We start from the raw sequence: 15,021 nt of genomic DNA on the forward strand, positions 1-15,021 counted from the left end.
GTTTAACAACAGAAAAGCACAGCATCATTACAGAAGCAAATATTTGCATTTACACAAAGACTGCATGCAGCAGAAGTGGAGCGCCGCTCACTGCGCTTAGAGGTCACAGAATTCAAACGAAATGTGAACGAAATGAAAAAGGAGCTTGACAAAGCCCAGGGTCTCCAAATGCAATTAAATGAATTTAAGCAGTCTGTAAGTATATATGATTTAAAAATTATGGTTTTGGTGAACTCTCCTTTGATTCTCTCCCTCTCTCTCTCTCTCACACACACACACACACACACACACACACACACACAAATGATAGCTATGTGGTATGATAGAGTTGTTAGCTAATGCTATGGTAGTTATCATATTTCAGCATATAAATTTATCGAATTAACATGTGGGCACCTTAAACTACATAATGTTTTATGTCCAATATATCTCAATTAAAAAAAAGTTATACCAGATGCTTAGGAATACTGATTCTGTGTCAGTAGAATGCTTAACTCTATTAAAATGTATGCTCTGACTGAAAGTAGAGAAAACGATTAAGTTAGGGTAGCTTAACTGCTATAGCGACTAAGCCCCCAAATGTATAATAATAAATAAAATGCCCCGAAGGGGGAAGACTGATGTTTGGAGTGGGGGGTGGAATTTCCTTTTTTCATCTTACATTGGATATTTTGAGTAAATTAGGTTATTTAGTATGAAATCAAGTTGCTTTTCCAAAGAAATGTTCATTTTGCGTAACATCCATCAAGGATTCATATGTATTATTTAAGAAAGCAGAAAATATCTGAGAAAAGAAAAGCCAAATAACGTTAGATCAAGATTGAAATGTGTAAACATATGAGGCACAACAAAATGCAGATCTCCACACATTCTATTTGCAGCTGGGTTAGTTATTGACTTTGTTTTTAAAATCAATATAGGAATATAGAGTTAAATGATTACTCTAAAACTTCAAAACTGTATACAACTGATGACAGCTAAATATGAATGTGAGTACAAAATTCGTTTCTTAAATTTAGCAACAAGCTACTTTGAGTACTCCCTTCTTTGGGAAACCTAAATTTTGCGAGTTAGCTTCAGTTTAAATGTACCTACCTGTTGGTTAATTTGGAATTTGTAGTTTTAACATTTGTTGGCACAGAGAAAACAGCAGATAGTTTAGTTATTAATCCTATGATAATGTGAATTGCTAATGTTAATTATTTTTTCAAATAGCTATCTCTTCAAAGGGTGAAGAGTTCTTATAAATTAGGCAGATCAGGTAATCATAAATTACCCTTCAGATTGGAGATAAGTAATAGTTTTCTTTATGGTGAATATCTAAAGACAACACTGGTTTTTCTTCACTTCCTTCATTTTTTGCTTAGAGAAGAAAAATTTATGAGTTGCTTCAATATTTCTTTTCCTGATTATAAAGGTAGTACATGATAGTCATAAATAAAAATATCAAAATGTGTAAAGAAGAAAATTCAGATCACTCGAATCTTACCACCCAGAACCAATCATTTCTGAAGAGTGGATGTGATTTGTTTCTTACGTTTTTCTCAGTGTACAGATTTATATGCGTGCCCTTATGCATAGTTGTGGTTTGGAATGATTTTGCATGTGCAGTTTGCATATATATATAAACAATTAAAGTACTGTTAACATTTTCCTGTGTTACTTATTATTAATTTAATTTTAGATAAATGAATACTGTTCTATCATATGGATGTATCAAACTTTGACTGTTCCCCTACTTATAGACATTTAATTTGTTTCCAACATTTTTTCTTTTGCCATTATACTTAAACATAGAAAGCTGTTGTGTGTACTTTTAAAAGCCAGTTCCTTTGGAGTGTCTCTCTCTCTTTCTTTGGTTTGCTTTCAATTTTACGTACTAACTAAATTTGGGATCTTGAGATGGTCTGCCAAAATGGAAAGAGATAGCCATTTATGCAATTTGAGATTTAGAATATAGTCAGCTATAAGTAGATTTAGTTAATAGTGGATTTCCTGAAAATTGAAAGATTATTTACCTATATCTCTCCTTGAAATATGTATGAGGAATTTTAGATATTCCACACAATATGATTTCCTAGTTCCTAGTTAAGTATTAGGAAAACAAGTTAACACCTTATCTTTAATTAGTTTGGAAGTAGTCAGGACTCAATTTGTAGAATCTACAGAGATTGTAAGAGTTTGAAGAAAAATTGCTGGAAGGTGATAGAATTTTCTTGTAAGGGCTTTGGTTAAAAGCTAACTGGCCTGGAGCAAAAGCTAAGAATCTATTACAGGAAATGTTTAGTGTAAATTACTTCCACTGAAGTGTAGATATAAAAATAGGATTAATTGAAGTAATAATTGAGGGAATGGTATATGTAATGACAGAGTGATGATTTCTAACATTTAATGACATTGACCATATATCAGGCACTGACCCTAAGCACTTTAGGGTGTTAATTCATTTTGTCCTTTCATATCAATAATAGTTCAATACTATTGTTATATTTCTGCAGATGAGAAATATGAAACACAGAGCAGCTACGTAACCTGCCAAAAGTTACAGTTAGTGAGTGGAAATGACAGAATTTGAATCTGGGTAGTCAGGTTCTAAAACTCATTCTCTTAACCACTTCACTGTGATGGTTAATGTTCATACCTAGCTATGTTAATAAAGGATTATTTTATTAAAACATAATAGATGGCAAAAAAGATATTTTCCTCTAAAAAAATTGGGAATGTGTCTGCAATGATTCATCTTTCACTGATTTCAAGCAGACTATGTAGGAGGAAGATAAAATAGCTTGATAAGGTTCGTCTAAAATGTAATGTAAAAGGAAACATCCAGCTTGTCAAAAGCTTTTCAGTACTTTCCTTATTTTGGGATACCATGCTTGTCTACTGATGCCTTTAACAACTAACCCTGAAGATCTTATTTTGGTTTATTAGCCCCTTTCAGATACCATCTCTTTCTTATTTTACATTGCAATAACTGTTTGATTCTATTTGCTTGCAAAAGAGTGAATATAATTGAGAGAATCTCTGGAAGGGATAGATGGACAGGAGTGAGGCTAAAATTAGCTAAGTATTTAGGTAAAGGAGGAATTCTGGAGGAGTGGGAAGAAGTCCTGCAAAATGTCAGGGATCTTGATTTATGGAGGTCAGGTAGATTGTACAGAACAGAGTGGTCTGATGGCAAGGAGTGGTGATTTAAAACAACATAACAAACAAAAGATAGAATTACATGAATATTTGTTCACAAGACCCAGAAGAGTGCTGTTTCTCTTAGGGAATAGAGGGATATTAAGTTGTTTAAATGGAGCTGGAGTGCCAAGAGGAGGCTGTTATAGTTGATGTTTTGAAAGTGAAGGGTTTATTTGTAATGAGACATTGTAGAGAGTGAGGCAGCTGTTAAGAGAAAGTAAAAAGATGTGTTCCCTAAAATCTAAACACTGTACAAGTTCAATGTTAGATACTAGTTGACTACCATCTAGTTGACTCTCAGTAAATGAGGCAGCTTTTGTATGTGCCTTGTGATCATTCTCATTACTTTGTATTAACTTAGGTTAATCATTAGGAAATCTATTTTTATGCTATACTGTTACCTTTTGAAATTTAATCAGTATTGAGGAATGCATTATCTACACCTTTGAAAAGGCAAATAATAGTAAAAGACAGTTTCTTCCAGGAGGTAGCAGGCCAGGTACCTGGTACCAAAGTAAAACAGTACTTATATATTATAATATAGAAAGACCCATGTAATAAATTTATCCTCAAACTTAGCTTTGGCAAAAGTTTTTCTCTCTACCTGAACCACATGCTTGCTATTGTTGACCTAAGAGGAAACTATAACTAAGCACATTTCTATTTTTGTCTCATTTGTCAGAAAACTCAGAGGTAAAGTCCACATTAAAATGTAATAATTTACACATTTCAGATACCTAGAATCAATAGGATTTTTTCCTACTCCTCCTCAACTAGATGTTTTTTAAAAATCAGTTTTTTAAAAAAAATCAGTTTGCTTTATATTAGTGGTTAATTATATTAATCCACATCCAATTCTTTTCAACAAAGGAAAGTTATCACTCTTAAATAGATAAAAGTATACACTTACTATGATTAAGTAACCTACGTGGTTTTCTTTAGTTTTTTTTCCTCAAGTTACCTTTTTGGAAACCTTCCTGTTGTTTGTACTTCAAGATCAAGATGTCAGTTGTTGTTTGTTGTAACTAATTTTCATTTGTTTAGATGTTTTGAACAGGAGATAATATAAATGTGTTCTCCTCTGGATTCCACACCTCTGAAGGAATGGCCGTCATCTTAGAACTGTCATAGTTATTCCAGAGCAGAGTGCTTCGCTTTCCAAAGCAGTCATCATATAAAAGCCATGTTGTTTATTATGGTGCAGAGTTTCATTGGCTCAAATATCTATTGAGCTCCTATTGAGTGTCAGCCACTCTTCTGTGTGTTGGTGAGGAAGGTGAATGAGGTCCCTGCCCAGTGGAGTTCACATCCTTAAAGTATGTAGTTGGTGGCGGGGTGTGAGCAGGCAATAAAAAAAAGTGGACAACTACATGAGATAGATGGAGGTAATGATAATGTCAGTGAAGAAAATAAAAGAAGATGGTATGATAATGTGAGCTGAGTGGGATTCAGGAAGTAATGGTCTGGCAATGACTCTCCAGGAAGGGACATATGACCAGGGCGACCTGGAGGGTAACACACCGAACACAGACTTTAAGTTAATAAAAGTACAGAAACTTGTTAAAGGCTTTAATTCTCGCAGTTGTAATCTTTATAAAATGTGCTTGTGTGTTAAGATTTAAACTGAGCATTATGAATCTATTTAGAACTCGAAATAAGTTTCCCAAGATTTTATTTATTTTTATCTATTTATTTCCCCCCCTCTCTGATCCTCCTTCCCCCCTTCCCTCCCTGACCTATAGATGTTGCCGTCTCCCCTTAAGAAGTGGATCTCTGAAAGCGGGGTGTTTGCTCCCACGTACTCACTGCCCACACCTGGGGCACCCGGGATGTGGTCCACGGCTCCACTTGGGGCACAAACCCAGGACTTTCTGCGTGTAAAGCCAGCGTACTAACCACTACACTCTAGAGCCAACCCCCAAGATTTTACTTGACTAAATATAACTTTGGAAGTATGGTTGTTGTGCTTTAAAAACCAGAGTTATGTGTGTGTGTGTGTGTTTTTAATCTTGACTTATTAAATTAAGAAAAACGAACTTTTTTGTCATGTATCAGACATTTACAGACATTCGTATTATACTCTTTAAGTTAGCAAATAGTTCTGAAGATTAAATGATACAAAATGCAGTTAGCTGATCATTGAATTTTTCCCTCTTCAGAAATTGATCACCCACGAGAAGTTTGAAAGTGCATGTGAAGAACTGAATAATGCGTTACTTCGGGAACAGCAGGCACAAATGCTATTGAATGAACAGGCACAACAACTGCAGGAGCTGAACTATAGACTTGAACTGCATTCCAGTGAGGAAGCTGACAAAAACCAAACTCTCGGAGAAGCCGTTAAGGTAGGAAAACAGACCTTGCATACTGGTTTGTTTCCTCTCTGGGTGTGGGTCCTTGTGTATTTTCTGCATAGGGAACTGATCCCAAGACATGAAATTTTTATTCTTTAAGAGCCTAGAAGGATGGAATGAAACATGGTTCCAGGACCCAGTTCCAAGTATGATTCACATGTATTGAAAATGTAAAAGTAGGCTTTACTTGTTCAAAACAAAGCAGAGATTGTTTTCAGTAATAATTTTCTTTTTTGTTTCATTTATCTTTCTTGTTTCTGCCTCCCTTTAGTTTTTTCTTTTACTTGATTTGTGCCCTCCAGCCCTTGAAACTCCATGTTATCTTTTAGATTTTGAAAGGTTTTCGATTTGGGTCTTTCAGATTCTTATGTAAGTAGGTGTTTGGGGATGAAAGAAGTTTGGTTAAGAAGAACTGTTCTATTTGTGGGAAAGGTATTCAGAAAGGAAAAGAGAAGTTACAATGAAATAGTTTTCTCTTAGAAAATTTCATTGGTGGAATTAAGACTGTGGTATCTTTTATAAATTTTGGCTCTAAAATATAATACAATTCTAGTTTATGATTATAATACTTGCGGAGTTTACACTAGTGAGGTTATACATATTAGAATGAAACAACTAATGCTAGGGAAAACAAAATTATATAATATACCTTTTATATCGGGTATCATACCTAATAACAGTAAGCAACTCAGAGTTAGTTATACTACTTATTCTAGTGGCTAATAACTAATGTTAACACTTCCAATGACGTAGTCAATGTTAATTGAGAGCTTCCTGTTTGCCAGGCACTATACTAAATACTTTATAAACAATTATCTCATATAAACCTGACACAAACTATGGGCTTATTCTCAATTTGTAAATGAGAAAACAGACACAAAGAGGTTACATAACTTGTACAAGCATTAGTAAATAATAAACCAAGAGAGTCAGATTTCACATCTGCCTTCCTGACCACCACATATGTATATTATTGATTGACATACATATGCCAGGCTCTATGCTGAATCTCTACATTAATTATTTTATATCATTCTTAAATAACCTCTCTGAAGTAGGTACTATTAGTGTTCCATTGTGTTTTTGCTAAAATTGAGAGAGTTGAATGGACTTGCTCAAGGTCTCCTGGCCTATAAATATTGAAACTGGGATTTAATTTTTAGAAAAACTTATTAAAATTGATTAACATAATTTTTTATTTCTGTAGACTTACAATCATTTCAGTTTCTCTCTTTTTTTTTTTCTGTTTTGCTATTATTAAGTATTTCTATGGTTAGTAACCCTGTAGCTAAATCTTTATTTACATATCTTGATTATTTCCTCAGGATAAATTCCTGGATGAGAATTACTAGGTCAAAAACCTTATGTATTTTAAAGTGTAAATGTTATCACTTGGCCTACGGCAAATTTTTACCAGTTACATTCTCTCCTAAAATGTATGAGGAGTTCACTTTTTGGCCAATCTAACTATTACTATTTCAAAATTTTTTTCCATTTTGATCCGTATGTCATTGTTACTCTTTGTATTGCTTTGATTACTAGTCAAGTTGAACATTTTTATAAGTAAATTGGTCATCGAACAACATTTTTATACTTTATGTTCTATTAATAGATAATGTAATTAACCATGCTTTGAAAATGCATATAGCTGTGTCACGTTGGAGTTTCTTCTCTTTGCAATAGCTTGAAATTTGCGTTTAGTTATAGTATCTTCCAGCAGATAAAAAGCTGTTTGTATTAATTTCTTTAAAATGCCAGTAGCTTAAATATTGTTGTCAGGAGTGAAGAACTGTTTAATTACTATCTCTTAATTAGAACTAGCAGGTGGTAATGTGAAAATGCTCTCTTGTGGGAGGCAGCATGATTCAGTAGAAAAAGCACTGGCCTCGGAACAAGTATTTCTGAATTCAAATCCCAGTTCTGTCACTTGGGCAAGTAACTTAACCTTTCTGATCTTCAGTTTCCTCTTCTGTAAAATTAGGGATAATGATACTTAAGTTACAGAATTTTTATGAGAATTAATTAAGATACTGTTTGAAAAGCATCTGTATGTTTGGTATTCTTTTGTTTTTCAATAATACTTAAATCATTTTTTAACATGTCCTGTGTATAATCTCTTTAAAAAAATAAAGTGTATTGCTTCTTTTTCTTTAAAACAAAAATAAGATCATGAATAGAAGATATGGGAAATACAGAAGAGAAAAGTTATTCATAACTTATTTTTTGAAAACAACCAATGTTAACATTTGGGGTTTGTTTTTAATCATTTTTTTTTTTTTTGGTAATAGTTTTTATAAATTATGCTTTAGACTTGATGCTCAGAATAGCCTTTCTTTACAATACAGCTAGATTTGGATAAGACACTTCTCATATAACAGTGGTGCATTAAATAGTAAAGGAACTCTCACAGAATGAAAATATAACAACACAAACTCCAATGAGTGGAAATCAAAGTTAGCACTGTGAACAGATGCTGGGTTTACCCTGCAGGCAAATAACAAATCCAGTACTGAAAGTAGACTAAGCTTTGGGCTCCGCCAACAGATCAGACCTTGAACCTGAGATGCCCATGTTAAGGAATTGCTTAATACCAGAATGGGATAATCTCAGGTCAGTAGTGTCTAGACAGAAGCAAATGTAAAATTTTCTCTAGAAGAAAGCTTGCCTAATTTAGTTCCTTCAGGAGCCCCCACAGACTAACATCAACTGAGTAACTGGCACATGAATAAATAGACATATATGTTAATCTTATAGTCATCCATGTTGCTAAACTCTCTTATTTCAAATTATACTTTATCGGTACTTCACAGGGTTTTCTAATTAAACCATCATATTATTGAGTTTTTCCTCTCCTTTTCAAACCTAATCATCTTTTGTTAATTCCTTACTATACTGGCTAGGATACGCTGTTGAGTAGAAGTGGAAACAGTAAACATTCTTATCTTGTTCCCAGTCTTAAAGAGAATCTAACATTTCTACATTAAGAAGGAAGTTCGCTACAGGTTTTCAGTTTATAATCCTTTTTGGGTTGAGGGAATTATCTTCCTAGATTATGCATTATTTTAAAAAAGTCATGAATGAACGTTGGATATTATCAAATACATTTTACGAATCGATTGAGATAACTGTATGATTTTTTTCTTCTTATTTTGTTAGTATGTTTAATTATTATCAGGGATCGGCAAGCTGTGACCACAACCTGTATTTGTATGGCCTGTGATCTAAGAATGGTTTTTACGTATTGAAAAGACCATAAAAAAAAAAAAAAGTAAAAAAAATGACCTGAAGAAGAATATGTGACAGAGACTTCGAGTGGCACACAGAGTATTTCCTATCTAAAATGTGGTGACCTGTGCATTACATTATTCAATATTCTAATGTTAAGGCAGGCTTACATTCCTGAAATAATAAAATAAACCCCACTTAGTTGTGATACTTTTAAAAACTACGTTGCTGCACTCAAATTGTTAATTTTTCACTTAAGATTTTAAAATTTATGTTCCTAGTCATGATTGTCTTGTAATTTATCTCTCTCATGCTATCATTGTCAGGTTTTGGTTACCAAAGTTTTGTTAACATGAAAGGACTTCTCTAAACGCATGGAGTGGAAACTAGGTAAAATATCACAAAAGTGTTATGGGGTATTCAGCCAAGCTTAAAAGGAAGTGAGAAAAAAGCTCAGTTACTAGAAATAAAGAGGATATTCAAAACCAAATGCTGAGGAGAACTGAAGTTTAAATAGCTCACTGGTGTGCAAACCTAGCTGGAGGCTGGACTTGATAATCATGACATTAGGAAAATCTAGGCCTCAACCCCTATGGACTAGAAAAGAGCTATTAGCTTCCTGTGTGAAGCTGGGAGGCAGGAAGGGCTGCCCGATTGTGAAATGGGGCCTAGAACATCCCTGCCTGCCACATACAGGGGAATTTTATGTCTACCGTGGACATTGGGTAGGAAAAAATTGGAACTCCAGGCCTGTGCCACACATGAAAGGAGGGTCTTAGTTTATGCTACTTCTATGTCCAAGGTCTGTTGAGCTGAGAAATTATCTTCAAAATGGTCTGACCCTTGTAGAACCAGTATGACCTTGTAGAAGGAAACTTGAAAATATTCAGTAGGGATGTTTTAGAGAACACACAAAAATCTTTAATAGGAAATTCAATATTACCAACTGTGGAAAGAAATGAATTGCATATCAAATGAGAAAATTTGCACCTCAGGTGGGAGGAATACTACTCCAATTTTTGAAAGGTGCTTTAAAAGTTACTTTAAAATAAGTATTTTTAAGTGTTCTAAGAAATAAGACATGAGTAGAAATTATAAGACAATAAATGAAAATATTATCATTGAATTTAAAAACTCAGTGAATGGTTTGAATATTGGGTAGGAATTTTCTACAGAGGGACAAAACGATGGATAATAGGAAGTTAATTGAAAAGAAAAAGAATGAGATTTATTAATAAAAGAATGAAAGTAGGATAAAATAGAATGAAAATGTTTAATAAACTTTCAGAAAGAGAAAATCACGGCAAGGCAATATTTTGAGCAAGAATGACTAAAAACTTTATAGATTTAAAGAAAGAGTAATTTATTAAATTAAAGGAATCCCTTGTACCATGAGCAGGATAAATAACAAATAAGCACATAGAAACATAGTAATGAGACTATAGAATGACAAAGACAAAAATAAAATATTAAAATCTGTGGGCTTAGGGTCTTTCTAAGTCAGTGAAAGTAACATACTTTGAAGGCAGAAACTGTAGTTAGCTATTATAGCACACCTCTATTATTGGAAACTATAGACAAATGAATATGGAATATGTTAGTGTAGAAAAAAATAGAACAAGTTAAAGAATTGTTTTTTTTATCTTTTTTCCCCCATTCCCCTAAATCATTTTTGAGATATTTTATATTGTTGTTCTGGTCCATAATATCATTAGTATTACTGGAACCCTGAGAGTTTTGTTAGGCAACATTTTTTTTTTTTTTATTTTCTGTGGTATTTCATAAGACAACAAAAGCTCTATATCCAATGTGTTTTTTTTTCTTGAATTCAAGTAAACTTAGACTTAAGTTTAATAACTATTTATGCTAACCATTTTATCTTGGATCCTGCCTTACATATTTTTATTCTTAATAGACTTCAGATTCTGTTTGTTAGTAGACACTCCATGTTAATACAGTAGGTGAAAGAATGATTAAAATAGTTACTTTAATGAGAGTGTCAACCTGTGAGCAATATACTTGTGGGAACTAGTACCAAAATTTACACCTTAAAATGGGTTGCTGCTGTAACCAATACCCGAAGTCTGAGGCAGTGTCTTAGAGGTCAGACAGTTTGTGGTGAAGATACATATCAAAGTTGGAAGGATGGAAATCCATGTTAAACTGTGGCAAAATGTTTGATAAAACTGTTCTTGTGATATTTTAAGACTGCTGATACTATAGTTGTTGGGGAAGTGGTTGGAAAGAGCTGACGATTGTATGTGTTGGCTTTGACACTTTGCTTTGAATAAAGTATTGTAAGAAAGGGATGAAGTCAGGAAAGAATTAATTAGCTTGTGACTATAAATAAAAGAGAGGAGAGAGAGAGATCCTAGAAATCTAGGACCTAGAAAGGAGTCCATTAAGTCTCAGTCCTATAGCAAAGAGCAAATTAGGGATACAGCTTTCTTATTCTCTCTTAATTATCTTAGATGACCTCAAGGTAACCACCATTATGTGCAATGACTGCATGCACACATGGGTATATAGAAACAGGGAAACCAGTAGTGACGGTAATCTCTAAGAAAGAATCTTGTTATATTTGTTGGCACATGGCACTGACTAGAAGCAAGGAGATTAAAAGCCTACCAACTTTTTGAGATAGTTGTGTTGCCCAAGAAACCACCAGTCTGGACTAAAACAGCCTATGTTCTTTAAACCTTACACCAGCCTTAAATGATCTAGTTATCATTTTAAGTGATGCACAGCACTCCATACTGTAAATGGCATTGTTTGTTTAGTTATTTATCTGCTGATGGGCATTATATTTGTGTCACTTTTTAAAATATTTTAGATTAGAGTAAGGGGAAACTGAATGACTTTGCTTACATGAAAAGAGACTTTAATTTTGCTCTCTCTCTCTAGTAAGTTTGACATTAAAAATGACTGACTCATTTAGGTTTAGACTAAAGGTATATACTTGTTTCTTATTTTTCCTGGGAAAAGTTGGATGTCTACAAAATTCTGATAACTCTCAATGACATCTGAAACATACTTAGTGTGTTGATTATAGAAAATTTAAAAATCTTTTTATATTTATATGAAGCAAAGAATCATTCTGTAAAATTAAAAAAAAATCACCACATGATTTATCTTTCTTAAAAAGTAACTTCTGATCATGTAATTAATACAGTTGAACCTTTACTGTATAGAAAGTGTAATACTTGGCTTTGTGGAGAATATATTGAATTTAATTAAAAAGAATGCCTACATTTTAGCAGTTGGTGAGATTTTTGATATAAGGATAAGGGCTTCCAAAAATATTACAGAATCTTAAATTATCTGAATTATCACAATTTTGTAATTCTGTTCATGAAAAATCATAGACATTCACTGAGAGAGAATGGCTTATGGAAAAAAATGAAAGATTTATTTACAGCAAGTTTGCCAAATAGTTTGTATTATTCTGATCCAGCTCTTAGTCACGTGCTCTTTTTCATCATTGTTTTCTGTCATCTGTTACTTCTGTTTTGTCTTCTATCCCATTAAGCTGTAGCAGCCTAACAGGATCTCAAACACTTTTGCATCCTCCTAGCTCCCTGTATCATTCTTCACCTTCTTGCAGCTACTTTGGTTTTTTCTTGCTTATGTCTCAATTTTAATAGTAAATGAATTCTGTGCTTTATTATTTTCTACTCTCAGTACTTAATCACACTTACACCGTGGATGGGAAAGAAGAAGCAAGAAAAAAAGGAGTATTTTTCAAATTTCAAATGGAATAATTTGTAAAGGTTTTTTGGGTTGTAGTAATGGTCTCAAAGGTCACATTATATGAATATATACCTTCTTTTTATTTAAAAAATGAACTAACCTTTATACTATTAATAAAATTATTTGCCATACTCTGAGGGTATAGAATGTGAACAGTCATTGATTTAATAATTTTGAATATATAGCCATATTTTTTCTAGTAAACTTTTCAACAAAAGAGCCCCCAAATTCATTTACTTTAAAATATTTGAACATTTTTTTAGTTGATAAAGCCTGATTATTATAATAATTAAAATCTATCACATAACCCATTTTCATATAGTAGGATTATTAACGTCATTACTTAATTTAAAAGTCTTATCATTTTTACTTTAATCTCATATATTTTTTATCTTCCTAATGACTAATACCATTGAGACCTGTAAAGTAGTCAATTATATTTCAAGGTCAGAGAAAAGAGAATTAAGAAAACAACAGCTCTCAGATCCTTTTTATAAAAATTACAATTTAACAGAGAAGATTCAAGCTAGAAGCTAAAGATTATTAAAAAGGTGTTATTCCCATTTTTGGTAGACTGAACAACAGAAAAATATGTAATAAAATTAAAAAAATTTCCTTTTAAAGCTTTTATGACATAATTTCCCTTTTTCAAAGTATTTATGTCCTCAAATATAATTTAAAAATACTTTTTTCCATGTTTAAAGTTGTCCTCAATGAGTAGTAATTTGAGATTAGAGCTATCATGTTTCTTAACAATATTAATATTTGGTTAGACCATATTTTAAATACTTAAAATATTTTGAATCATACAGTTGAATTTTGTGTAAATTTTTAAATAAACATTACCTTATTTTTTAAATTACATGTACAGTAATAAAAAATTTAAAAGCAGAAAAAACAAAGTATATGTAATCTCATCATCACCCATATATAAGCATTATTAATATTTTAGCAAATAAAACTGGAAGCATATATAGTTTTACATCCTGTTTTTGTGGTAGAGTGGCATTATTTACATTTATATCATAGTATCTATTAGACTGTATATATAGAAAAGTGGAAACAGAGAGACCAGTCAGAGGTTAACAGTATAATCTAGACTAAAGATGATGGTGGCTTAAAACAGGGTGCTAGAAGACAAGAATGACAAGATTTTGGATATATTTTCATTTCGAAGGTAAAACTTAAGAAATTTCTAATGGATTAGATGTGAAATATGAAAGAGATGAATCAAAGATGGTCCTCAGCAAACAAGTGATTGGGATTTACATTTATTGAGTATTTAAAAACTTTATTTTAATGAGTCATATAATATTCCCTCTATTGAATGTACTGAAATGTATATAACTATTTCCCTGTTATTGGAGATTCCGACTGTGTTCATTTTTCACTATTAAGATGAGCATCTTAAAATTAACTCTTTGTATAGCTGTTCTCAGGATAGAGCTCAAGAAGCAGATTTATTAGTTTGAAATATAGATACTTGAAAGTGGTTGTGTGTGCTTTTCTAAGGCCATGAATTTTTTTTGGATTGGTGTTTACATCTGGTGTGTACATCTGAAAGGGTGTGTGTAAGAGCACCTGCCCAGCCAGCCCAGCCAGCCCCGTTCTCACCAGCATTGGATATCATTAGGCATTGTCATTAAAATACCAATAACAGCCAATAAAAACCAAGGACATTTGCCAGATAAGGAAAGGTATGTTGTTTTGTTTTGCATTGAGCATAAAAAGGAACAATGAATTTTTCCCCCACTCAGGTGTTTTTTAGTCAGATAATTTTTTTGTGAAGTTAATTTGCTATTTGTAGTGTAATTGTAGAAAAGAGGAAGCATACACTTTGGTTAGACATATTGTGAGGCACTTCATATAATTTTATTTAACAGTTACAACATTTTAAGAGATAGGTACTAATTACTTACAGTGAAGATTAAGAAAAATCATTGCAAAGAACTTGACAGTATACAGGATCAAGTTGTTTTACATAAAATGTGAATACATTTTTTAAATATGCTTGAAAGGCTTTTCTTTGAGTCCTTAATAGTTTTAAATAGTGTTATTGTTGAAAAATTGTAATTGTAATCTATCACAGCAGGAAAATTATGTATTTTATATTTAAGAAAAATAAAATGATTCACATCTATTTAAAGGGAAAGTTGCTAAGTACTATATGTTTTCTTTGTATATTCTATAACAATATTTTCATGGCAGAGTAAAAAATTATTTGCCTTCTAACAAAATCATTAGGTTTTAGAACAGATATTATTGCTTCTAGACTTGAAAATATGCATATTTCTATAACCTGTCAGATGTTGTCCACTTTGAGAAAACACAATAGTAATGAATCTAATTTTCCCCTATCAAGCCACTTAATCGTACTCTGAGTTAGTGAAGCTACATGGCAGAGAAATTTTTTTTCTGAGCTTTAAAAAAGAAATTGTACAATTTATTATTAAAATTTTTATTTTATTAAATAAAAAAAGACATTGACTTTTCAGTTTTCAGTCAT

At 32.3% G+C, this 15,021-nt stretch overlaps 1 protein-coding gene across 8 annotated transcripts in view; it reads left to right on the forward strand.

The window, feature by feature from the left end:
- The window catches only part of CCDC171 (coiled-coil domain containing 171), a 245,529-nt gene that overhangs the window by 120,250 nt on the left and 110,258 nt on the right, over positions 1-15,021 (forward strand). For all 8 annotated transcript variants that reach the window (XM_036239088.1, XM_036239086.1, XM_036239089.1 and 5 more), the window contains 2 exons: positions 13-195; positions 5,346-5,531. In XM_036239088.1, coding sequence (XP_036094981.1) covers positions 13-195; positions 5,346-5,531 — 369 coding nt within the window. The remainder of the gene's footprint in view (positions 1-12; positions 196-5,345; positions 5,532-15,021) is intronic.

This window comes from Rousettus aegyptiacus, unplaced genomic scaffold (assembly GCF_014176215.1).
Source record: "Rousettus aegyptiacus isolate mRouAeg1 unplaced genomic scaffold, mRouAeg1.p scaffold_m13_p_3, whole genome shotgun sequence".
Classification (NCBI taxonomy): Eukaryota; Metazoa; Chordata; class Mammalia; order Chiroptera; family Pteropodidae; genus Rousettus; species Rousettus aegyptiacus.